Consider the following 25462-nt stretch of genomic DNA (forward strand, 5'->3'; position numbering starts at 1 on the left):
TCACGAGGCCCTGGGACACTGCTACCAGGCTCTGATGGTCAAAGACACTCTGTGGCCCTCCATCTCTTTCTGCACTGGGCCTTCGATGCCCGCACTCTATAGGACATGGAGGTCTGCACGCCAAGAGCTTCCTCTCCTCTGCAACAGCAGACGTGCCTCTTCTCAGCAGGAGGGATGCCAAGGAAAGGGGCCAACCCTGGTCCTTCTCCATAGACACTTCCTTTTTTCCCAGTGATGTCAGACATGCAAAATCAGAGCCAGTGGCTTGGTGGAGGGGAACTTCCTTAGCCTGACTTCTGAGGAACGTGTCATCATACCATTCAGCGAATAAACCCCTATATGGTGCCAACCGCTCTCTCTTCCCTTCCTCTAAATCTCCCTCCCTAACCAATGTGGTCACAACTCAAGGGGCATCAGTCCCTCCCCCTCTCTTTGATTACATCATACCCTGCCCATGCACAAAAGTTTAAAAAACTGGTTTCCTGCCAAAAGCAGAATCTCCAAGTCTCTAAGGAACAGAGAAAGAAAATACCTGGGCATGAGGGGAGGGGAGGAAGGAGAAGAGAAAAAAGAGGAGGAAAGAATCAAGGGTGGTTAAGCAACATTTTCCAGGTTCCCACGATCTGTTGAGTGCTGTGCCAGGCCCAGGATATAAAGAATAAGACGGGTGCCTTGTCCTCCAAGAGAGACGGCTGGTGAGGGAGAGAAGCAGAAAACAGAGATGGCCCTTGGGAGACTCTCACATGCGGTCAGGGAAATAAAGACGTGCGAAACCCAATGTCAAGGTGGCAGCAGACATGCCAGGAACATGAAAGCAGGGAGGCTCCAGCCTGCGGGCGTGGGCGCTCTTCATCTCAGTACAGACGTTGTGAGGGGAGCCCTGCTTTGCTGTTTTGTGACCCAAGCCCAGAGAAGCCCTGACAGGGAATCGGCTAAGTTGACAAGGGGCTGGGAACTCGGGTATGCTTGGAGATAGAAGAATCGGTTCTCCCTGCCAAGTTGGTGTGGGGTCAGCGAGAGGACTGCAGGGACGTGGGACCCTGCTGCCAGAGCAGGCTGCAGGCGCTGGAGGACGAGATGGGGCCCTGGGATGAGACCAATCTAGGCTCCGAGCCTGGCCATACCAGGCAAGCAGGGGCATGGGGCAGAGGCCCGGGGGCCAAACCACCAGCATCGCATCCAGGCTCTGCTAGTTATTAATTGGGTGAACTTGGGCGTGTGACTTAACTTCTGTTTCCACATGTGAAAATAATAAAAGATGCTGATTATAGCATCATGCTCATGGAGCTGCTGGAGGATCAGATGCAAAGATGTGGTAAATCTGCTGAGCACAGCAAGTGCCTGGCCAAAGGTACATTTCAACTAATGTTGAGCTGTTATTAGGCCAGAGCAGTGTCAGTCCTCTGAGCATATTTCTGTTACATGCAGGTACTAAGTTGTGCTTTTTGGAATTACGACCTGGATAAGATTCGCTCACATGAGGAAGGCGCCTAAACCCAGAAGTTCCTCAGTTAGGAGGGCTCCTCTCCTCTCCCCCTTGGAGGGGTGTTCCTGAATTCTTGGAAATGGAGGGGAGCCTCAGAACAGGCCATGAGGGGAGTGGGAGCATTTGGGGCTCACATATTTGAACCTTCTAACCAGAAGTCTTGGCTTCCTGGTGCGCGGCAGGCACCATCTGCAATACAAAGTGTGAAGCCCTGCCCCCAAGGGGCTCTGCTGGAGGAGTGGGGGACATCTTGGAGAGGTGTGCACAATTCCAGCTTTGGCTGGGCTCACAAAGAGCCTTTGTCTTTTCCAGAATCCATGGGCCCAGGGAAACCGCAGTACTGAAGATGACTGAAGAGGAACTAATTCAAGCTCTTGCTTCCCCCAAAGAATGAACAAGGAACCAGAAGCATGGGGCACTCACTGGACAGAGCTGCCAATCGAATGGCATAATCACTCCCGCTCAGAAACTTCTCCAAGAAAGTCTCCCGGGGTGGGGAGAGGCGAGGAAGGGCCAGCTCCTCATCCGTCAGCTGGATTCCTTTGGCCGCTAGGAAACTCTCTCCCAGAGGGAACCGAGAACTGTTGGAATCCATGACGATCTCTTCTGCTTCCTTAATGAACTGCAGGACACGAAGCTTCACTTCCTCACAAGAGCCAGGACCTAGGGGAGTAAAGACATCACAGATGGATTCATCCACCTCGTGTTGCTCCCTTTGACCCCTTTGAAGTATGTGAGCATGTAGACACACACACACACTCACACACACACACACTCACACACATATTTCTGCCTCAGCTGTTTCCTTCACCTCAACTCTTTCCACAACCTGAAATGTCCTTTCTGTTTTGTCTCCACAATTGCATTCACTCAACATTTATGTAGTATCTATTTTGTAAGAAGATTAGTAGTAGTTAATGTTTATTTCATGCCAGGCATTGTACTATGAACATTTACACAAACAATTTAATTTAATTTATTAAACAGCCCAATATGATGTTATTATTATTTGTGTGTTACAGATGACAAACTGAGTCATGGTGAAGTTATATAACTTTAAACAAGCTCCTAGCTGGCAAATAGTTGCTTCAGAATTCCAATCTAGTCAGTATGACTCTAGAACCAGTGATGTTGACCAGCTGCCTCAAATGGAAGGATGGACAGATGGATGGATTGATGGATAATAGATGGATAAATGCGGGAATGGATGGATGGATGGATGGATGGATGTATAGACCATAGATGGGGGAACGGATGGATAAATGGGGGAATGGATAAATGGATGGATGAGTGGATGGATGGGTGAATGGATGGGTGGGTGGATGAGTGGGTGGATGGATGGATATCAAAAGTTGAAAGGAGTCACTGTAATTTAGTAAAGAGTTATTCTTTATGTCAGCAAAATTCAATGTCAGCAAGATCACTTATCAGCGGTGTAATAATGTGCTTAACTTTTCTGAGCTTCAGTCTTGTGATCTGTGAAATGGGGATAATAAGGGAATCTATCCCATAGGGTTTTTGTAATTATTCTATGAGTGTGGCAGCTGAAGTGGTTGGCACATGTCTGGTACATGTTGTCCTTGAAATTGTTACTACTATAAAAAGCCACCCAGCCATATTTATTTCAATCAATCACACTGAATTCAACAGTGAATGTGTTCAGTAGATTCTTTTGAGAGCACAGGATTACCAGAAACTCTTGACATCTGGGATTTGAAGACATTGATTTCTGTGGATGTTCTTGATCAAAAAATCTATTCTCTCAATCCCACGGATTTGGAATCACTGAAGCAAAAGTTCACATTCAGAAATCTATGCTTACTGCTCATGTCTTTCAGAATAGAATGAAGATTCCATAACTGGACACTTAAGACCTTTGAAAATCTGGCCCCAATTTACCTTTAGTCTCTCCTTCTATCATTCCCTCCTAAGTACCCTGCCCCCCTTCCTACCACCTTTCTCCACCCATCCCCAACAAAGCAGACCCTTTCACAGTCTCCCTGACTCGGCACATCTATTTCCTCTGTCAGGAAGGGCTGGGCAAACATCCCTCATGATCCAGAAGCTGACGCCATGCAAATCTTTCACCAACTCCCCATTCGGTGAGTAGCCCCATTCTCTGGGCATCCTCCATCGTGTCTTCTGTGTTCACACTTCTGTTCTATCATTTCAGTTTATTACCCAATGACAAGTCAGTTTCCCACACTAGGCTCTGAGCCCCTGGAGGACAGACACCATGACTTTCTCATGATTGTTTCCCCATCACACAGCACAGTGCACACAGTGGGTGGTCCATAAATGCATATGAAGTGAAGAAAGCAAACTGCAAACAGGCCAGAGATGGCAATATGGACAGGACCTGACATCACACCCCTAAAGGCAGGAGCCATCATCCCTGCATGTGTGTAGGAAGTTATTGGTCACCTCCTTACTTACTGTCAGTTGTACTAATCCAGTTAGTTGAGGACTTTCTATGTACTGGACCTGGCACTTTCCATCTATTCTCTGCTATAATTCTCACACCAACACTTCTGAAGTAGTTATTCTCTGCTATAATTCTCACACCAACACTTCTGAAGTAGTTATCTGTCATAACCCAGATTTTACAGATGAAACTAAGACTAAGACCGACGACCTTTCTCTAGCTCACAGAGTAGGAGGTAACAGAACCCGGATTCAAGATGCCTAGAGCTCTGTCTTCTAGTTCCATCCTTCTCAAACTTTAGGGAGCATTAGATCCACCTGGGGATCTTGCAGAAATGCAGATTTTGATTAAGCAGGTGGGGTCCGAGATTCTGAATTTCTAACAAGTTCCCAAAGTGGTGCTGATGCTGCCCGAGTCCACTTTGAGCATCAGGGCCCTGAACCAATGGCCACCAAGCCCTTCTGATAATACACCCCCATCAACGAAAGAGTTTGAACAGGCACCCCCAAAACATGTGCATTTCTTTATTTATAAAGCATATGTATGTACCAGTAAAATAATGTGCTGGGTACAGTTTTCTCAGCTGTTTCAGCTGTCAACAATTAATGGCAAAACCAAAAACAGAAATTTAAAAGGAAGAGATAAAATACTAAATATAAATGGAAGTTCTAATACTTTCTTTCCAGTGGATTATTCTATACACCTGGGTGGTCTACTCTACACAACCTCACGTTACTCCATGAAAGAGATGGTATATTCTAAGGCCAGCTCCAACGCGTTGGTGAATAAGGTCTCAAAGTGAATAAGACTAGCTGCTGAATTTACTAGGTGCTTTTGGTATCAGCAACTCAGGTCCCAAAAATTAGATCCAAAGAGGACCAAATTCAGTCTTAAATCATCTAAAATTACAGGAATGTCCCCGTGTAGGAGATCTGGCCATTGGTCCAGAGAATCTCAAAAAATAAATGAGACTTCTTATATAACAGTCATGCTGACATCTGTGTGTTGACTTTGAAGGTCAGCCCATTGCTAGGACTTGACATGTTAAAGGAGAATCCTAGTGGTGGGTCTCCAGGCTGTTCAAGATACCCAGGGAATTACCGTTCTCATCACATATTCCTATCACCCAAAACCCACTTCTGCTAAAGTCTAAACTTTGGCTAATGTCAAAATAGTGACACTAATTCAAAAAAATACATGCACTCCAGTATTCATAGCAGCATTATTTACAATTGCCAAGATATGGAAGCCACCTAAGTGTCCATAAACAGATGAATGGATAAAGAAGACACCTAAGTGTCTGTAAACAGATGAATGGATAAAGAAGATGTGGTGTATATACACACACACACACATACACACACACACAATGGAATACTACTCAGCCATAAAAAAGAATAAAGTTTTGCCATTTGCAGCAACATGGATGGACGTGGAGGGCATTATGCTAACTGAAATAAGTCAGACTGAGAAAGACAAATACTGTATGATATCACTTATATGTAGAATCTAAAAAATAAAACAAGCTAGTGAATATAACAAAAAAAGAAGCAGACTCACAGATACAGAGAACAAACTGAACAAACTAGTGGTTACCAGTGAGAGTGGAGGGGCAATATAGGGATGGGAGAGTGGGAAGTGCAAACTATTGAGTATAAAATAGGCTCAAGGATGAATTGTACAACATGGGGAATATAGCCAATATTCTGTAGTAACTGTAAATGGGCTGTAACTTTTAAAAACTGTATAATTTTTTTAAATTTTTAAATAAAAAAATTAAAATTAAAAAAATAGTCTGATTAATTTTAACAATAGCCAGAAAGGTCTGGACAATGTTAAACATTGCAAAGGATGAATTGAGATATTTTATTGGACTTAAACAGCTATAATATTACCTGTAAAATTAGCAACTGCTAGTTAGGGAGATTCTGCTTTGGTAATACCAGTGTTGAATCTGTCTGGTTGCTCTTTCAAACTGATGGCATGGCTATTTGGTGGTAAGGCATTTTAGTTTAAGACACAGAGTCAGCTTCATTCTGTTTATGTCATACACCATAGCTTTGTTGAAGTCTTCTGCCCCAAAGCTGAACTCACAGACCTCCTTCAGCAGCTCTTCCATTAGCCCTTGAATTAACCCCCCTCAAGTATTGATAAATAAAGGCACTTTGAAGAAAGAAGCTCTTCCTGAGGTCCAGAGCACCTAGCAGTGTCCTTATAAGTAACAAAACCATCACAATATGAGCTGGTTAACCAAACGATGCACCTAACTTATGACAGATTACTAAAGCATTCGTCATACGGAGCAAGAGCCAGGTCATATTCACTTTATAGCCTTCACTGGGCTAAGAAAATGCTTTGCACACAGAAGACATCCAGTTAAAATTTGAGGCATTGATTTAGATAATCGATTATATGAAAACTTAAAAATGAATACATTAACTTTGCCGATGCCTGACTACGTAGGGAAATCACCTCCCTTCTGTGAGCCTCAGTGTTATGGACTGAATGTTTGGGTCCTCCCCAAAGGGATGTGCTAAAGCCCTAATCCCCAGTGGGATGGTATTTGGAGGTGGGACCTCTGGGAGGTGATTAGGTTTCGGTGAGGTCATGAAGGTGGGGCCCTCATGATGGGATTAGTGTCTTAAAAAATGAAGAGACCAAAGCTCTTTCTCTCTCTCTGCCATGTGAATACACAGTGAGAAGGTGGCCTTCTGCAAGCCAGGAAGACGGCTCTCACCAGGAACCGAGTCTGCCGGCACCTTGACCTTCCACCCTCCAGAACTGTGAGAAACAAATGTCTGTTGGTTAAGCCCTTCAGTCTGCTACTCTGTTATAGCCTCCTGAGCTGACCAATACATTCAGTTTTCTCAACCATACGTTGAAGGGATGTACCTGGCCTTCTCTAAACTCCATTCCAGCTTTGACAATACACTCCCACCAGACACCCGTTTTAAAAAACCACAAATTCAGGTCTTTGTAGTTTAACTCACATGCTGGGACCTTGCTGGGCTCGGTCCGGGTTCCTTCCAGCTTTTGACCAGCCTCATCCACACACCAGCAGCTCCGGAGGTCGAAGTGGGCCAGTGGAGTGCTAAAGTCTGAGTAGGGCCCTGGGTATCGGCTGAGCTGGCCATTTAGGATCTGCCAGAAGAGGTAGGGCTCCAGAAGGATGTTTCCTCCAGGCTGGGTCAGGTTCCCTTCCAACACTGCCAGCGGGACATCTTGGACTGAAGAGTATCTTGCCAGCACTGGGAAGATGTCTTGTTGGCCAGCCTCATACAGACTTTGAATAAAGAGACGGAAGCTTCTGGAAGCCACTTCTCTGTAGCTCCTGATCTTCATTAGCAGCTCTGCAGGGGTCAGCTCCTGGCCACCACTGTTCTGAGCTCGCCACTGTTCATACCACTCAAAGGCCTGCTCGGGGGGCCCGTCACATTGCATGTGTCTCCACTGCCCGCTGGCACTGCACTGCGGGATATAGATGCTGGAGAGGGTGGGCGGCATGCTGGGATTAGAGACCAGGGTCCGCACCGTCCCAAGGAAGGAGTGCTCAGCCTGTAACTGACAGGGTGTGGGGCCTGGGGAGGAACAAAGCACAGGTATGTCAGGTTAAGAAGTTTAATAAGCCCCGAAGACCGAGATGGAAGACCTTAACTGTCCAAACTCCGTCTAACACCTTATACAACCATAGAGATGCCATCAACCTTAAATTTGTAAATATCATCCAGACAGAGAACATCTCCATCACTAAATCAACACGGTTGAGACCAGCTGTTGTCAGCACGGCAGACACGTACGTGGCAGTTCCTTAAGGCCAAATAAATCTCCCTATTCACTCCTTGGAATGGTAAACAGTATCAAGATCTTTCTGGACAATTTTTAAATCAGCCAGCATAATATTTAAAATGGATAAACAACAAGGACCTACTGTATAGCCCAGGGAATTCTTTCCAATATGATCTAACAACCTAAATGGGAAAAGAATTTGAAAAAGAATAGATACATGTATATGTATAACTGAATCACTTTGCTGTACACCTGAAACTAACACAACATTGTTAATCAACTATACTCCAATAGAAAATTAAAAGTTAAAAAAAAAAAACAGCCAGCATATTTTGCCATAACAGAAATTGGGGCTTTAGCTATGACTGTAAGGCACTGTGTCAGGAGCCCAGGGGAGAATCAGAGTCTGCAGACTGAATACGCAACAGACTTACATTGCTTGGGTTCTCCAAGTTCACTTTGAGTTCCGGGAATAGGCTGACCCTCGGCGTCCACACAGTAACACTCTGAGTTGAAGCACTGGACAGGGAGGAAGTGCCCCTCACTGGTACAAGAAGGGACAAACAGGCTGGACCCTGCAGGCTGGCTACCCAAGAGGCTTTGCACGCGCATCCTTTGCTTTTCACACTCTGTGGGGCACTTCGGTTTTCCACCTCTGACCCTGGAGCCAGCAAGTTCTTGGCCCTGGGCATCCACGCACCAGCACTCTCCAGCAAAGCACTGGACCTCCTTGTAGCTCCCTTCTGCAGTACATGATGGGACAAAAAGGCTGCCAGGTGTCTGCCCACAGCCCTGGGAGCTAAGCACCATTTCCATCACATCACCTAAATCCTTTGCTTTGTCCTCTGGCACAGAAATAGCATGCTGCAAGAAGAGAAGGAATTCTGGAAGCTCCAGGAGGGAAGAAAGGAATTTCATGGCATTTTGATTCTCTTGTAAGTTGATTTCAAAGCCAAAGCTGCCCACAACTGTCTTATTCATAGCAGCGCCCATCTTCAAGGCTTCAGGGGCTTCCCTGGCAGGATTTGAATCCAGTCCCACGGAGAAGGGCTTGGCTGGATCTGCTAGTGCCCATCCATTTGGGAAGCCTGGGAGACCAAGTTTCTGGAAAAAGCGACTGAAATTAAACGTACCTCTTGGGCCCAGGGCTCCAGACAAGTTAAACTGGATGACATTCTCCAAAAATCTCCCTCCAAAGAGGTTTTGCTGGAGTCGCTTTGGGTTGGTGGTGAACTGCAGGGCGAGACGGGCCAGCTCTTGGGAGGGAAGAATCCCTCTGATGGCTTCTTTGAGGAGACTTTTTAGGGCAGCAAACCGTGTATCCTGCCCTTGTACCATTGGGTGGAGAATCCCAGAATCCACAAAGAGCTCCTTGATCAAGGAGGGGCAGGATGAGGCAAATCTGGTGACTCTCTGAGAGCCCGGTCCTTCCTCGGGAGCCAAGAACAAGTCGTGCCGGCTGAAGTAGCCCGAGGGCCCAAAGCGGAGTCTGGAAAAGGCCCGCCGCCTCTCGGAGGGACAGGACTGGTCTTCAGCTGCAGGAGAAATGCAAACAGAGATGCAAACAGAGAAATGGTTTTACTGTCACCAGTAACCCTGACACAGGCCTCAGATCTTTCTGGTAGTGAGATGAAAGAAGTCAGTCAGGGACCGAATTCATACCTCTTGCTTCTCTGTATCTTTTTATTAACATTTTTTTCCTTTCCCCCTGAGCAGAACCCGTGGCCCCCATCTTGGGGAGTAAGGACTCCAGTTGACTTGACTTTCTCTCTTAGATTTCATTAAAGGGTGACCTCCCCCTCAGGCCGGGCTGAGACACCAGCTCACTTTCTGGAACCCTGACCACACATTCACCACCATGAATGATGTCTCCTCACCAGGTGTCCTGCCTCGCCCAATATTCAAGTCCACCTGGAACCTCAGAATGTGATCTCACTTGGAATGAGCATCTCTGCAGATGTCATTAGTTAAGATGAGGTCATACTGGATTAGGGTGGGCCCTAAATCTAATGACTGATGTCCTTAAAAAATGCCATGTTACAGAGAAGATACACGAGGAAGAAAAACACATGAGGATGGATGCAGAGGCAAGAGTGATGCAGCTATAAGCCAATGAATGCCAACGATTGCCAGCAAACATCAGAAGCTAGGAAGGGGCAAGGAAGGAGTCTACTCTGGAGCCTTCCGAGGGAGCGCGGCCCTGCTGACACCTTGATTTCAGACTTATGGCCTGCAGGACTGTGAGAGAATAAATGTCTGTTATTTTAAGCCACCCAGTTTGTGGTCATTTCTTACGGCCCACCCTAGGAAACTACTATACTACCAAATTCCTATTTGTTTTTAATGAAATGTTGTTTTCCAGTATTCTCCTACTGGAATTCTTAATGGCCTTTAATGCTTCATTATATGCTCTTCGTGTGGCTTCCAATTCCTCCTTGTGGGTCATTTCATCTGGGCTAACTAGTTTGTAGTCTGTTTGAGGATAAGAACCATACTTTAAGTGTTATTGGTATTTCCCATAATTAGAAATATTTTCCTATGTTTCAACATATTGATACAGTATTTAGGAATTATGATATTTCCCACAATATAATACAATAATGCCCACTCGGCAAACATACTTAGCACATTCTCCCAGGCTTCTTGACCTTTCCTTGAAATTATTAATTAAATAGTATTAACTCAGTCAACTCAATACATGCGTGGTCAGGTCATTCTATCTGAGTATCCTAAGTTGACTGTCATCCCATTCAGAGAAAAGATTTTAAATTCAAACTCCGATTGTCTCAGTCACATAGGTAGAAGGGAGAAAGCTCCATTTTTCTCCATAAAACCATAAATCTTAGAAGTCCTTTGCAACCCACCCACCCGCAACTTTTCCAAATAATTCTTTTCCCTCAATTCACATGGGTGCCAAAAAGGAAGTCAGCCAATTTTCCTCTGTAACCAGGCAATAGAAAAAGAGCTGGAACTTGGGATCAGAGAGAGTGAGAAAGACTGGCAACATCTGAACACATAACACATCCGTCCACGAGGCCACAGCTTCCTCTAATGGATATTACAGAAAGGTATGGAAGAAATCAAGTTCACGGCTCGGCTTACTCTCTTTCCAAATTAAGAGCATATCCTGTCCATTCATTTGTTATGTAGAGTTACCAAGGCAAAAAAAAAAAAAAAAAAGAAAATTCAGATATTCGTTCCATGTGGCATTTGTTTCCATGGAAACAGGACTGATACACCAGAGAGAAAAAGTAAAAAAAAAAAAATATGATCCATGCATTTGTAAGTTCTTTGGGTTTTAATTTGGAAGACCGCAGTTCTTCATTTTCACCTGGAAATTGGAGGGCACAATATTCTCTGGGTTTTAATAGAACCAAAGTGTAATTGTAAAACTACCTTCAAGGCACAGCTTCAGAATGTTCTTTTTCTACATCCTCACACTTAGCAGACAGGATGGTACCCAATACTGTGCCAAGAGCTCAAAATGTTAAGTTGGAGAAATCAAATGGTTTACCAGGAAGTATTGAAAGAACATTAACACATGTCTATTTTGAGCCTCTAAAAAGGCTGTACTCCTCCTTCACTGTTTCAGATCTTGCCCAGGCCATCCAGTTCACCTAAATTGGAAGCCTGCAAGTGCTCCTGGATTCCTCCCCCTCCACTGCTAACACCTTTCAGGGTCTTCCTGCAAGGTGGAACAGAGTCTTTTTTTTTTAAGATTTTCTTTTTTCGATGTGGACCATTTTTAACGTCTTTATTGAATTTGTTACAATATTGCTTCTGTTTTATGTTTTGGTTTTTGGTTTTTTGGCCACGAGCCATGTGGGATCTCATCTCCCTGACCAGGGATCGAACCCACACCCCATGCATTGGAAGGCAAAGTCCTAGCCAGTGGACTGCCAGAGAAGTCCCTGGAATGGAGTCTTACTGGGATGCCTGGTGACATGTCTCAAGTCCACACCCTCTTCCACAGCCCGTTACTTCTACTTCAGTATTGCTTCCCGTCCTGGGCTGAATGGTCTCCCCAGAACTCATGTCCTTCCTGGAACCTCAGATGTGATCTTTCGAAACAGGGTCATTGTAGATGTAATGAGTTAAGATGGGGTCCTACTGGAGTAGGCTCTACTACTCTAGAGTGCTCTTAATTATAGGATATAGTGGGCTCTTAATCCTATACAACTAGTGTCGTTACAAGAAGAGGAGATGAGATACAGAGGCAGACACACAGGGAGACAGCCATGTGGCAACAGAGGCAGAGTGTGGAGTTATGCAGTCATGAGCCAAGGAACACCAAAGATTGTTAGCGTAAAAAAGAATGAAACAATGCCATTTGCAGCAACATGGATGGACCTAGAGATGATCATACTGAGTGAAGTAAGTCAGACAGAGAAAGACAAATATAATATGATATTGCTTATACGTGGAATGTAAAACAAGGGTATAAATGAACTTACCTACAAAACAGAAATAGAGTCACAGATGTAGAAAACAAACTTATGGTTACCAGGGGGTAAGGGTGGGGAGGGATAAATTGGGAGATTGGGATCGACATATACACACTACTATATATAAACTAGATAACTAATAAGGACCTACTGTATAGCACAGGGAACTCTACTCAATAGTCTGTAATGGCCTATATGGGAAAAGAATCTAAGAAAGAGTGGATATATGTATATGTATAACTGGTTCACTTTGCTGTACACCTGAAACTAACACAGCATTGTAAATCAACTATACTCCAATAAAAATAAAAAAAATAAAATAAAACAATTATGTTTCTATCTAAAAACACAAAGATTGTTGGCGACTAACACAAATCAGGAAGCGGCAAGGAAGGATTCTCCCCTGAAGCCTTGAGAGAGAGCATGGCCCTGCTCACAGCTTGATTTTAGACTTCCAGCCTTTAGAACTGTGCAAGAATATATTTCTGTTGTTCTAAGCCACTCAGTTTGTGGTCATCTGTTACAGCCACCCCAGGAAAGTAACATAGGCCCCTTATCTCTCTTCAGGACACTGCAATGACCTTCAAATGCCCCACTACCTGCAGCTTGGTGCTCCTGTACAATCTGTCCTCCAAAATGCCTGGGCTGTCTTTCCTACACACAAACCCCACATGGCACTCTCCAGCTTAAAAACCCTCAACAGCTCCTCTGACCCTCCAGGATGAAGCCCCCTAGCCTTTGCTTTGCTATGAAAGACCTTACTACCTCTGCCTTTCAGAGTTCCCCACCCCAAACATACTCCAACATGTTTTTTCTCTATCCTTCTCACAGATTCACTGTTCATTAGCTCACCAACGCCTATTACAGATCTTCCTCGACTGTGGTGGGGTGACATCCTGATAAACCCATCGTAAGCTGAAAATATCATGAAGTCGAAAACGCATAGAATACCCAACATTGTAGCTTAGCTTTGCCTACCTTAAATGTACTCAGAACACTTACATTAGTGTACAGTTGGGTAAAATCATCTTAACACGAAGCCCATTTTATAATAAAGTGCTGAATATCTCATGTAAGTTTTTTTTTTTTTTTTTTTTTTTGGCTTCACCGCGACGCTTGCAGGATCTTGGTTTCCCGACCAGGATTTGAACGTGGGCCCCAGCAGTGAAAGTGCCGAGTCCTAACCACTAGACAGTCAGGGAATTCCCTCATGTAATTTATTGGATACTGTACTGAAAGGGAAAGACAGCATAGCTGTCTGGGTACAGAATGGTCATAAGTGTATGGGTTACAATCGAGTGGCTGATGGGGGGAGCTGCAGCTCGCTGCCGCTGCCCAGCATCACGAGAAAGTTTCATACCGCATATCTCTAGGCCGGGAAAAGATCGAGATTCAAAGCACTGTTTCTACTGAAAGTGTATCATTTTTGCACCATTGCAAAGTCAAAAATTGTAAGTCAAACCATCATAAGTCGGGACCCTTTCGTATTTATGTCCTTATAATTTTGTTTCTCCTGCTCTTTGTAGAGAGAACGACTCTCTTTATTTTCCTCCTTCAGGAAACATCTTTATTTTAGAAGATGCTCATCAAGTGTCACCTCTTCCATGAAGCCTTCCTGGATGTTTCCTTGCCATACATGCTGAGAGATAGGATTGACCCGGTTCTGCTCTGTGCTCCTTCAGCTATCAGCACACACTTCTCTCATGGCACGTGTACACTTAATTCTTCTACTATTCTCTGAGCTCCCTGAGGAAGCAACCATGCCTGACGCAGGATGAGAAGTGTGCTGGAAATTAATGATGATAAACGGGTTTGCATCATGTTGAGCCTGAAGGGCCCGTGAGGGCACCCTCAGGAGGCATTGGAATTAATGGGTTATGAAGAGGTCCGTCTGGAGAGACACTTAAAGTCACACGACCTGACAAGAACAAGAGAGGAGGCCTGGAGAGGACACCCACCACAGGATGGAGGCTCCCCTTGACGCCGCGTCCCCTGGATCTCCCGTCCCTGGGCGTCCACACACCAGCACGGCCCATCCCTCTGGCACTGTACCGCCTGGTACTCCCCATCTGGGCGGCAGCTCGGAGTGCAGGGGTGACCGAAGCTGGTGGCTGTAAACCGCTCCACTTCACATTTTGTGGGGCCTACAAGAGATCCGAGTGGTAAAGGAAAGGACAGTTGGTGTGTTTACAGCATGCGTTCTGGACGCTGGTACGATTGTTTCAATCCCCGCACCCACTTTGCTGGGACAACCACAGAGACTGCAGCGACTTGAAAGCCAAGTGGTTTTCTCCTAGCAGAAACACACACATCTGCCATGGGCTTAGTACTTACATCGGAATCTGCCCGAGATGACTAGCTGCACCGCTAGGAACCGTCTCTGCAGTATTCGGTACAGGGTGGTCTCAGTGAAGGTGGAAGCAAGGTCCAGGCCAGCAAAAATGGTGTCGTAAATTTCACCGAGTAGCAGCTCCAAACCTGAGCCAAGACAGCAAACGTTTGGAGGGATGGGTTCATTCAGACAGGAGGCCCTGACCTCGCTGTGTAAACAGATATGAAGAGGCCAGAGCCTCCACTGGCATCATTGTGCTTTGGGTCTGAACAAGGCTTTAATGGTTTTCAAAGTCAGGGCGGCTGTGTATGGTTGAACAGTTTGTTCACAGCACAAGGAAGCACAGCTGAGAGAGTGAGAAATTGCAGTCCATCCTGGGTTCTACTTGCCAAGCTTGGAGCTGCAGCTGTGCAGGGGTGGGGCGGGGCGGGGCGGGGCCGGGCACCTCTTTCCAGTGTGTGCAAAGGCACCACGTGGACTATCAGCAGCTGTGCTTAAAGGACCGCCCTTGAAAGTCTGCGAAGGCCACGCCCTCCTCCATACCCAGGGCAGCCCAGCCGCTATTTCTGATTGACAGGGAGTGACATTTAGGCTCTCGGGTCTGGGGAATGCGCTTACCTGTCTCAGCCAGTTCCCGCCCTTGGCTGTCCACACAGTGACAATACGCAGACACCTCCGGAAACCTTCTGCGAAAGGAACTGAAGGTCACAAATGCGTCTGGGAACCTAAGAGACAATGGGATTTATGACCACCATTTCATAAAAAGCAAGTCATCATGAGCCCTTCCTGTAGAAGTAAATTAATGTGGCCTCATTTCATCTGGGGAAAAGAAATGTCTGCTGCTTTATTTCATGCCATTTGCTCCATGCTTCCTGCAGTAAATGTATTTTTTTTTTTTTTCTAAATTGGTTGTCCTTGGCCAGAGCGAGGCTGGACTTGTGAAAATAAAGCTGTGCTTGGCTGTCATCTACTAATTAGCGTTTTTCTCACTCGTGGCATTTGACCAATTTATGCCCAAGCGTGTGTCTCATAGGACCAGGCAGAAAACAGTTAATGAGCATTGCATTAACAAGTTCCTTTACAAGAATATAACCCTAGAGACTAAGGGCCAAGTGTGCTTTACAGACATATGGTACACATTGTAGATGATCTCATTTGGGGAGATCAGACAACTTCAGATCCCTTTACAACTTTTCAAGAGCTTGAAAAGAAGCCAAATTCCAGGATAGGAAATTCTTATGTAGGCCGTTTCCCAGTCCCATAGTTGGAAAAAACACCAAATCAGTGTGACATCTCTAACAAGGACTATACATCCCTTGCCATAAATTGAGGAAAAGGATGCCTAAATCCCGCCTGACCCGGCAATTGCTAAAGGGAGCTAATTGGCTGGGCTCCCCATCCTGGAAGTAATATGAAGCCCAGGTGAGTGACGTAAGGCTGTATCAGGAGTTCTTCCCACGTGCAGTGACATAGCAACCAGAGGGGATTTGTTCACCTTTATGAAACACTGAGAGATTTATTTTATGCCCTATATAGCAAGTCTATGAAACCCAGTATAGTATGTTTCTACCTACATCTGGAAATATATCCCCAACCAATAAGTTAGCAGAAAAGCAGCTCTCTGCACAGATAGGTCTGTTGCTGTGTAATATATTCTAGCACAATGTTGAAAACAACCTTAATGTCCAAAGATATGAAAATTAAAAGTAAATTATAGTAAACCCCCTCAACGAATGCATGCATAATATTATGTAAAAAGGGTTGAATACAAAATGGCATGTACACACACTACAATTGCTCCTATGCGCATGAACCAGTATTGGAAGGGAATATATTTGCAGGAACTGCTCGGAGCCTGAACACAGGGTGCACGAGTATTAGTTCATTTGAATGGAAATGAACGCACAAAACAAGACCTAGGAACACACTGTAGAATTATGGATTTTTTCCATGTTGTTGGTCTATGACTGTGTGTATGTGAGTTAAATTAAAGAGAACGTTACACTAAGTGAGTTGAATAAAAGAAACTAAAAACTCACTTGGCCCAGTTGCTCCCACTGATGGGAGGTATATGACAGAGGTTCAGTCACTGGAACCTGGGACAATTCAATTACAAAGTGCTAATAATAGCAGCATAATCGCTTCCATTTACTGAGCACTAGTTTGTAGAAGACAACCTGCAAACTGTTTAATATATGTTGACTCATTTAATTCATTTAACCCTACTAAAAGGCAGGTGGTATGTTTTTCATGCCCATTTTAGAGGTTAAAAAAGTGAGGTGTATCGGCCATGGGTCTTGAACCAGTGGTGGGAACGGAGGTTCAGATCCAGGGCGTCACCACCACGTGATCTCTGCTAATGGTGTTACGCAGAGTGTTTGGCTGTACCCAGCCCCTGCCCCATATCCTGAGAGGCAGTCCTCTGTTTTGACACTCTTCTTTCTAGGCCGGACACTGAGCTTTTCCTGGCATCTAATAGACAGTGGTGGGTCACTCAGCTGGCCCGGAGTTCTGAAACCCATTCCAGCATGAGGCACGGGAAGTTTAAATCACTCCAGTCCCACATTCCACCAATTCAACCCAGAGACCCACCTCAACCTTCAACTAATGGAAAAGGATGCTTCCCTTTCTTTGGATTTTATCAGGATGAGAATAAAAGAGTCCTCAAGAAGGAAAATTGTAGTGGAGGGGAAAATGATGGCGTTTCTGCTTTTATGTTCAGATTGTGGCCAACACAGAGTTAGAGAAATCACTAATGAGGCTCCGTGCAATACAAAATGTCAGCCCCTGCCAGGCGTCCGGTCCTGCCCACCTGCAGTGTAGGATTCGTGCCCCTGGGCCCAGGGAGCCAACACCCCCTTCTCAGTCAGATGTTCCAACCTTCTCCCGAACCGCCCCTCCAGACATCTCGCCATTGATGAAGACTAGCAGAGCCCTCCTCACAGTCAAGCGCTGTGACTCCCACAGTGCCTGGGGCACTGCAGACACTGCAGAGGGTCCTGTGAGGGTAACAGGTGATGAGTCCACGAGGATGTCTCCACACACAGTCGCTCACACGTTCAGGCAACGAGGCCCTTTTACCACGTGTTGTGACGCATCTGCTCCGTCCCCCTGGACCACCTGTATCGCATGGGTTGCCAAGGCGTTTGAAGAAGTTTGAATGAGCTCGGTCACTAAGGACAAGAGCTAATAAAGAAACCAACTGACTGAATTTAATTCGGGTCACTAAAGCCTTGATAATGGCATCGGCTCTTAAGCCCTTTACTACAATCTGCTTAGCCAGAATACGCTTCCTTAGTTAGTGCCTAGGTAAGGGCAATGTGAAAGATGGGGGAAGGGCCGGAAGGACTGGCAAAGCTCACTCCATCACGTCACCCCATCATGACATGTTTTCTTGGTCACCGGCCAAACAGGTACAGTTAACAGCTGCCTTTTTCAAGAGGCAAAAGGACCTGCCTTAAATGGGCAAATGCCGTGGCCAAGTTCAAGTGTAAATCATCACCCAGCACATCAAGAACCCACAACAAACAGGTTGGCAAATGAGGCTTCCAGGCTCCCTGTGGCCCCATGGAAATAGGTCAACTGCCTTATGCCACTTCTCCATGTGAATTTCCCATAGAAATCACCTCAGATTCGATATTCCGAAAGCAAATTTGTGACTTTTCCTTTCCAGACTCTTCCTGTACCATCCATCCAGAAACCAGACCTTGGAGTCCTCCTTAACTTTTTCTCTCCCTCGCCTCCCATATATGTTCCTTCACCAAGTTCCATGGAGTCTACCAAGTCAATATTTGTCCAATCCCGCTCCGTCTCACCATGGTCCTCTCCATCACCTGCTCTGGTCCAAGTTGACAGCACCTCTCACCTGGACTAGTACTGTAGCCTCTGACAGCACCTCTCACCTGGACTAGTACTGTAGAGTCACCCCCAGGCACCCATTGTGCTCTTCCCTGACACCAGTCCATTCTTTTCAAAATTCAAGTCTGGTGATTAATAAGATATACCCAACTCCCACTCAGGCTTAAAATTCTTGATGCAGTATTGGAGACGTACTGAAACTAAAAAACTACTCCTTGTTTATCTGACATTCAAATATCACTGGCCATCCGGTATTTTTTCAACTGGCAACCCTAGGTGTTACATCTAGACTCTCCACGTAGCCTCCGTGGCTCCTGACACTTTGCTCCAGTGGAGTCACTGGGGCTGGCACTGCCCAGGTCTGCTTATCAGAAAATTCCTGAATATGGCTGGGCTTCCAGTAACCAGCCACCCGACCCTTCCCATGACCTTCTTAAATCAGAATTCGCTCAGAGACATGCTTGCTTACATAAAAGAAAGGCTCCCATTTCAAGGGTAAACTTGTTTTGTTCCTTAACAATAGATGCTTAGTCCTGAATGTTTGCCTTTAACTCGACTGCCCTCTGGTGGAAGCAGCTATGAATTGTGCCTCAAGCTGGCACCTGCAAGAAGTTCTTTGATGACTGTAGGCCTACTGTATGCAAGGTTCTGTGCTCTATGCTGTGGGGAACAGAGATGAACTGAGGTTTTGTGGGATGGTAAAAGGAGACAGACAGCTCTGGAACCCACCAATTGTGCTTCCTAGGCTAGGGTCCTTAACTTCTGTGCTTCAGATTCCCCATTGTGTGCCAGAGACCATCAATTCCAATTATTTTTGTAAATACTGAAGTAAATGAAAGGATCTCAAATTCCCTGTATATAGTGAACATCCAGTTGAACTTGAACTGAGCACACGTTAGTTTGCATCAATGAGCATCAGTAAATCAGGCTGTTTGCAGATTCCTACGTGCACACGGGCAGGCCTTGTGGGGTGGGGAGGGGACCGTAACCTACATTTGCTGAATGTAACCTACATTTGCTAAAGCTGGTGATCAGTAAGGAATCTGTAAGGATTCCTTACAGATGCATAATAATTTACAATTTTCGCAGCGGTTTTATAGACAAGGGCTCAGCATATCTTCACCATGACCTAATGAGCCGGTGTTGTCCTTACAGATGGGGACACTGAGGCTCAGAGAAGTAAGTGACCAGGTCACTTTGCCAGCAGTGACAGAGTCAGAATGAGGGTCACAGGGCAAATGCTATGGGGCCAGGCAGGTAGTGCAAACAGATGGAGCAGAGGTATCTGGCAGCAGGACATGGAGAGACCCAGAGCAGCGGGGTGGGGGTGGGGTGCACTCAGTCCAAAGAGAACCAGCTTCTTGGTGCCATGCGACAATGCATGTAGCCCTCACCCTTGTTCTTCAGGATCAGGAAGTCAGACTTTTGTGTATTATGTGGAACATATAAAATTGCTGATGTGCAACTATTTTTACCTACATAAATGGAAATTTCACAGGATTCTACTTAAAATCCCCCAGTTTTTAAAATACTATGCAGCTCAAAAGAGACTTACCTCTGGGACAGTTCTTGGTCACAGGCTTTTATCTGTGACCCCTCCCGGCACATCCCTCTCTCTCATAGGGAAAGAAACTTGCTGTTTTGAAAGCCAGCCACATAAAGGCTCATGTTCTCCAAGAGAATTCCTATCAGTATTCACAGACTAATAGTCTTATTTATTTTCACTCAGAATGTTTCAATTATATCTGAAGTCTGTGTGAGGCCCTTACAGTAATAAAGTAGCCATCTTGAAAAACCAGAAGCTATCCAGTTATTTGGGCCAAGATCTATGATGCATCTCCCTTCTTATATTTGTTATTTGAATCTTTAAACTCATTGATAAGTGCAAACATACATGTAATTTATAAAAATGCATAAAAACGGTCCACGTTTTTTATGGAGCCATCTCTGTTCCTTTTCTGCTGGCTCCCTTCTCCACAGCAACCTGACCCTCAAGGTGGCTGTGATAACCACACAGTATGTGCTTATTCATACTTTTCTCTGCACTCACCTAATCCTATACGGACACAAGCATGATCACATAATATGAACATAATATATTATCACATATGTACATGAAGGGACCTGTCTGATGTTTGTTTTCTAAAAATTAAATCCTCTTATATTATCTGTACCTTGTGTATCATATTATCTTAGTGTGCTGCAGAATCTTCTCCGAATCAACTGGAAGAGCTGATTTGCATTTTCTTAAAGGGCTGCAGAAACATTTATGGCAGGTACACATTCATCCAGCCATGCACCTTGGGCTGTCAGCCACTTTGTGCCCAGTTTTTGGCTGCAATAAAAAACGATGCAGTAGACATCCTAGTACATACATCTTCACATTATGGTGTCTTTATCTCCAGAGGCTGGCTGGGCCAGAAGGTTCGCCTATTCTTAATCTGAATAGCTATTGTCAGCCCGCTTTGTGGGGAATGCTGTAGCCCTTCAGATGTCCGTCACAGCAAATGAGTGTGAGGCCTCTCTCCGTTCCCACGGGCTGCGTGTCTCACACACAGACACACACACACGCGAGTGTGCACACATCCCAGCATACAGTCCCAAAGTGAGCGGGAGCTTTGGCAGGAGATGGGAAGGGATGGCCCGTGACGAGCTCGCTCAGGGGCCCAGCAGCCCTCACCTGTTGTAGCTGTGGACCAGGTCGAAGATCATCGTGTCCGTGGCGTTGACAAACTTGCACTGCACAGACAGGAAGGCTCCGTCTGGAGAACACTGGGGCGGGGACTTGTCCCCCACCCCGTGGAGGAGGCGGCGGTTTCTTATCTCACAGCTCCCTGGACCTAAACATTTCCAAGAAAACAATGTTTAATTCTTCCATACAAGGAGGTGTGTCCGCTTCTGCAGCCTAGGTGCATGGGTTCATAGTACACTCATGACAGCTTCCCAAACAGGGACTGAGGCCTGGGGCGGGTGGTGCTCCTTGGAATCCTACTTACTCGTCTAATGAGCAGCCGGTGAACGTTGCTGTCCACCACATGGAACTATCAGCAGGGATAAGACCTTCCTAAAATCCCTTCCTTCCCTGTGCCGAGGGCCAGGTCCTCTGCCTTTTCTTGGGGAGCCCTGACCCCGTTTTGGTTCCGACATGGGAGGCCGCACACTGCCTCCACCTCCTCATGGGGTGCTGGTGCCAGTGGGACTTACATCGTGCTGGCCTCCCCCGCTGGCGGGTCCCGTACACCTCCATCCCTTCCGCGTCCACACACCAGCACTGCTCCCGTCGCAGGTCGCACTGCACGGGCTCGTAATCCCCCGAATCCTGACACTGAGGGAGGTAGGACGTGGCCGTGCTGTTGATGTAGCTGCTCAGTAAGATCTGCTGCTTCTGCAGCTGGCAGAACGACAGACCTGTGGCAACGAAGAGCGGCGTCAGAGCAGGACAGCAGGGACGACGTAGGGGTCGTAGCCCAGGAGGACCCCTCTCCCTCCCCAGAGGCGGGAAGGCAGGGCGGTCCCTCCCACAGCCCATGGGTGCTCGAGGAGCGGGCAATAGCCTCAGGACCAGCGTTCCAACTGCCCAACTCTATATCCCAGGATTTCTCCTGACATCCTGCGGACCGAGCTTGGAAGGGCAGATTTCATCGTGTCCCATGGGTCCCCGGGACACCCCACGGCCCTGGCGCTGCAGAGGTGCAGTGTGAATGGAGTACAGGCTGGCTGTTGACAGCTTGTCTGAATTCAACTTTCCCCGCACACTTGCTGTGTGACCTCGGGGAAGTCTGTCACCTCTCTGTGCCCCACTCACATTATCTACAGAATTAAAATACAAGTGCCTTCTTCAGGTGCATGAGGACTAGTGACATTAGTGATTACTGCCCCTATTGAATACCTACTGTGGGCCGGGTGTCTTATGTACATTTTAAATCCTCTCAACCATCACAGTTGATCCTATAGCAGATACTATATTCGTGTTACAGACAAGGAACAAGAACTCAGTGACAGTATGGGACCCAGCAGCATGTTGGCCCCCAAAACCAGTGCCCAAAACGGAGCTTTGCTCCATTAAAGGATAAGTGGTTCCAAGCTCAGTTTCACAATTTTAAGATGACCAGTGTAAAGTGACCTTTGTTTTAGGCTGATCTGTGACATGCTTTAAATGGGGACTGGACTTTCTTTGACTACTCATCATAACAATCATTTTAACAGGGAAGTTTTCACCTCAGTCTCAAATTTTAGAAACACCCCAGGTGAAAGAACACTTCCTGTGCACGTGGCTGCTTTCTGGTTTCAGAGACCTTTGATGTCTGCTCCCTGTCCCTTCCTTAGAACCAGGTACCTAGCCTGGCACATGGGGGATTTCAGAGGCAATTAGCTAAACAAAGGACTTGTCCTGTTGATTTTCACAGCAGTCCTGTAGGAGACGGGGTCGAATTCAAAGGGGAAGACCCAGCAGCCCATGGGGAGGCTCACCCTTGACACACCCAAGCCTAGTGTTCTACCCAGGATGTGAGTTGTCCCCAGCGGGTCCCCCCTGCCAACTTACAGGACGCAGGCCGCCCAGGCTGCCGGCTGCCGGGCACTTCCCTGCCGTCGGCATCCACACACCAGCAGGAGCCTCCATCCTTCCCACACTGGACAGTCCTGAGGGCAGGAGACACAGTCAGGTACCTTTCTTCTTCCTTTCCGTCCCTCCAAGCTTTAATTCATTTAAACTAGGAAGAGATTGGTGTGGAGCAGGGCAGGTGACTAGAGAAAGGGAAAGCGCTGACACCTGTGACAGCCCCGCACATTCATCCTCCACCAGGCCAGTCTGCCAGCCCTGTAGCAAAGGCCACGCTGGTGTCCACGCTCCTGCCCCATGGAGGCTGCAGCGGGTAAAGGTGCTCCTCACATGGACCAGGAGTGGGCAGACAGTGGCCTGGGTTATGGTTACTCAGGAAGCGCTTCGTGGGTCTCCAAGGGGAAGTGATGGCTAAACTGAGGTGGAGGGGCGAACAGGTGTTATACCAGGGGCCTAAGAAGGTAAAAGGTGTTCCAGGTAAATAGAACATCTTACGCAAAACCTTCTGAGGAGGAGCAGGGCTGGCTTGAACCTGCACGTGGCCAGGAAAGAGACACGGGCACAGCTAGATATTGATTAAATAAGGCGGCAAAGGGGAACCACCCTCCTAACTCCTCTGATCCAGAATTCCCAGAGCTCCAAGCAGGGAATGGCCTTTGCACTGGCCTTTGCACTCTCGAGAGTAGGTAAGAGCTTTGTCAGGCGCACAAAGCAAGCTTGTGAATAAAATGGAGGTGGGGTGGGGGGTGACGGATGTCTCAGGGATGTTTCCCAGAACACAGCCCTAGAGACGGAGTTCCCCTTGTTCAAACGTGGCTGGAACAGCGTGGGGAAAGTGAAACACATGCAAAGGGTTCCTGTGTGTTATCACTCCACTCTGCCGGGAGAGAGTCCCAGGCCCCACATTCTTGTTAGGGCAGCCAAAACCCCTTTCAGAGAGGAGCCCAGTGGGGAGACAGCGTCATGCAGCCCAGAGAGCCGAACTCAGCACAGCTTGGAGGCAGCCACTGACCTGAAGGTTCAGAGGCCCCTGCTTCCCTCCACCTCTGGCTCATCAAGAGGATGCAGGGAGGAGAAAAGGCGCCAAAGCATCAATCATTTGATCTCCCCACCCCTGCACCCCTTATTAATTAGGGTAAAAGCTTTGGCAGGAAAGGAGGGGACATCTTTGGTTCTGGCTGGAATGAAGCATGGGTTGGGGCACTCTGGGTCAGATGAATCAGTGTTGATTAGTCTGAGGATCTGAGTGGCAGGCACCCTCCAGGTGACAGTAGGCACATCTCACGTTCAAGGAGGAGAGTAAAGGGAGGGCGGGAAGGGTGGACAGGGGACAGGAATGAGATGTGCTTTAAGGCCTCCAAGGCCCCTGAGTCCACATGGCTGGAGTAGGCCTTACTGGAAGCTGCCATCCTCAGCGCACTGGGGAACGTGGTCTGCTCCCTTCAGAAAGGCCGCCTCCCTCTGCTGCTCACACGGACGGAGAGGCTGGGCGTCCACCTGGTACTCTGCACAAAGGAAGTGACTCATCAGAGAGGAGTTGCTGGTCTGGATTCCAGTAAGAAAGACGGGCTCCCTAAAGGCACAGATGCTCTTCCAGGTTTTATTTCTAGCACCATCATCAAGTATGTTCTAACTTGCAATTTTGCAGCTACTCACACCTTTCCAAGTATGACATTAGCTCCCGTCATCCCCTGGGAGGCATTATCTCCACCTTACCCATGTGGCCCTAAGACTTGGGCAGGGAATGTCATCTGTTCAAGATCATACAGCTGGCAAGGGAAGGATTCAAAATGAACCCTTGGATTGCACGCTCCCCCAGGGAGCAGTTGGGTCAGGCCAGAACACCATAAAGGAGGTGCTCCTGAATTTATCAAGGCACTCCCTGCAGACAGAGCACCTTCCTGGTCCCGCATGAGAATACAAAATAACTCCCAGGTGTCTTACTTTCCATGGAGAATGCGTGTAACATGCAGGAGCTTATGCAGAAATCACAGTCACAACTGCTTACTTTCCCAGCGAGGAAGCAAGCTGAAACTTATCCAAAGTCACAGGTTAAGTGGCTGAGCCACAGCTAGAATTTAGGTCTATTTCATGCCACAGGTAGATTTGTGTTTTTCACTACCTGCTGAATATTTCTCAAATACCCCACACGGATAACCTAGTACTTGAGATCGCTAAGAGAATTAAAAAAACAACGGCAATGCCAAAATTTGCTAACAGGGTGGGATGGGGGAGAACTAGAGTCCGACTGGGAAGATCTGGTTTCCCATCTCCTCTCCGCAAATCACGGACTCCGTGACCTCAGACCATCCAGTTTCCCTCTCAAGACCCTGTCTCTTCATCTGAAAAGGGAAGAGCAAGGAACTGACCCGGGACAGGTGAGGATTAAATGAGATGACAGGTTCCAAGGCCCTGGGGCAAATCCTGGCTAACAAGGGGCTGGCCTGAGAGCTCCCTCCTGACCCGATGCCCCATGGCCTCAGGCTCAGAACTCACCAAAGCTGTTGGCTGACACCAAGCAGGCTGAGCCCAGCAGACTGAAGACCGCCAGGGCCAGGGCCAGGGCCAT

General features: G+C 46.9%; 1 protein-coding gene across 1 annotated transcript in view; it reads right to left on the bottom strand.

Moving 5' to 3' along the window:
- Positions 1 to 25462, bottom strand: part of TG (thyroglobulin) — a gene marked incomplete at its 5' end in the record, with an annotated part of 239460 nt that extends 213998 nt beyond the window's left edge. The window contains 11 exons of the mRNA XM_082601181.1: positions 1910 to 2149; positions 6902 to 7489; positions 8132 to 9232; positions 14101 to 14286; positions 14477 to 14620; positions 15093 to 15199; positions 21013 to 21172; positions 21537 to 21740; positions 22876 to 22973; positions 24290 to 24398; positions 25390 to 25462. Of these exons, the coding sequence (XP_082457307.1) occupies positions 1910 to 2149; positions 6902 to 7489; positions 8132 to 9232; positions 14101 to 14286; positions 14477 to 14620; positions 15093 to 15199; positions 21013 to 21172; positions 21537 to 21740; positions 22876 to 22973; positions 24290 to 24398; positions 25390 to 25462 (3010 nt within the window). The remainder of the gene's footprint in view (positions 1 to 1909; positions 2150 to 6901; positions 7490 to 8131; positions 9233 to 14100; positions 14287 to 14476; positions 14621 to 15092; positions 15200 to 21012; positions 21173 to 21536; positions 21741 to 22875; positions 22974 to 24289; positions 24399 to 25389) is intronic.

Source organism: Mesoplodon mirus (assembly GCF_964341445.2).
Source record: "Mesoplodon mirus genome assembly, chromosome: 16".
NCBI classification, from domain to species: domain Eukaryota; kingdom Metazoa; phylum Chordata; class Mammalia; order Artiodactyla; family Ziphiidae; genus Mesoplodon; species Mesoplodon mirus.